Genomic DNA, 1,096 nt, shown 5'->3' with positions numbered 1-1,096 from the left:
TGGAATGGTGCAAGCAGTATAGTGTGGATATTGCTAATTACCGAAGCATTAACTCACACACATTAGCTAATTTAGCTGCTTATAAAGGTGCATTAAAATTTCTGAAACAACTTATCAATGAGTATCAGTGTGATGTTAACACTAGTTCTGCCACTGGTAGTACAAGTCTTCATTTGGCATGTGAACGTGGCCATTTTTCTGTCGTTCTTTATCTCACTAGTCTCCCTCAGTGTAATATTTCAGCCACCACTTTAAATGGATCTACAGCACTTCACAAAGCCTGCATGTGCAGTGAATCTTTTCCAATAATCAAGCACCTGGTTGAGAATCATCAGTTAGATCTGTGTGCTGTTAATGATGATGGAATCGCTCCTATTCACATGGCATGTAGGAATGGAAGATTGGACTCTGTCAAGTACATTATAGAGCATTCACCATCACTACTTGAACTGCCTGAAAGTGTTCACGGTCACACTCCATTCCTTATTTCAGTAATGTACAATCAGCTAGAAGTGGTTCAGTATCTTATTGGTAAAAATTGCAATCTCTCTGCTTCTGATAATAAAGGCTCCATGTCAGCTCACATATCAGCAAACAATGGTCGTTTAAATACATTAGAGTATCTTGTTGATAATAATTATTGTGATCTTAATACAACCAATCATCAAGGACATACACCACTTCATGTTGCTGTACTAGCCAATCGATTTAGAATGATTGAATATTTACTGAACAAGACAATTCCTTCTGTGGCTGTAGATTGGCTTTGTGGAGTCAAATATTCATTAGACAGTCCTCAAGACTTGCACACTACTAACCTTCATATTAGTGCACAAGACAAAGATGGTAACACTCCTCTTCATCTTGCTTGTCAAAAGGGAAAAAAGAAAATTGTGTCACTGTTAGTAAAATTTTGCCACTCCAGCAGTTATTTTTTAATTCCTAACAAAAAAGGAGAGACACCATTACACTTGGTAGCTGCTGTTGGTAGTAATGATGCTGCAGAAGCTTTGCTTCTTTCAGTCAATGGCTCTCTCCGTAGTGAGCTCTTTACTGCTCGTGATAATGAAGGATGCACTGTGTTTCATACAGCTTG

The 1,096-nt window shown here is 38.1% G+C and overlaps 1 protein-coding gene across 1 annotated transcript; it reads left to right on the top strand.

Moving 5' to 3' along the window:
* Positions 1-157: 157 nt before the first annotated feature.
* Positions 158-1,088, top strand: LOC105316357 (death-associated protein kinase 1-like; the record flags this gene model as incomplete). Its single annotated transcript, XM_011411195.2, has 1 exon — positions 158-1,088. A coding segment is annotated over exon 1 (804 nt), but the record flags the coding sequence as incomplete, so codon positions are not given.
* Positions 1,089-1,096: the final 8 nt, after the last annotated feature.

The sequence above is a fragment of the Amphimedon queenslandica genome, unplaced genomic scaffold, assembly GCF_000090795.2.
Source record: "Amphimedon queenslandica unplaced genomic scaffold, v1.1 AMPQUscaffold_1021_Cont26963, whole genome shotgun sequence".
NCBI lineage: Eukaryota > Metazoa > Porifera > Demospongiae > Haplosclerida > Niphatidae > Amphimedon > Amphimedon queenslandica.
This window is presented reverse-complemented; position numbering and strand designations above follow the sequence as displayed.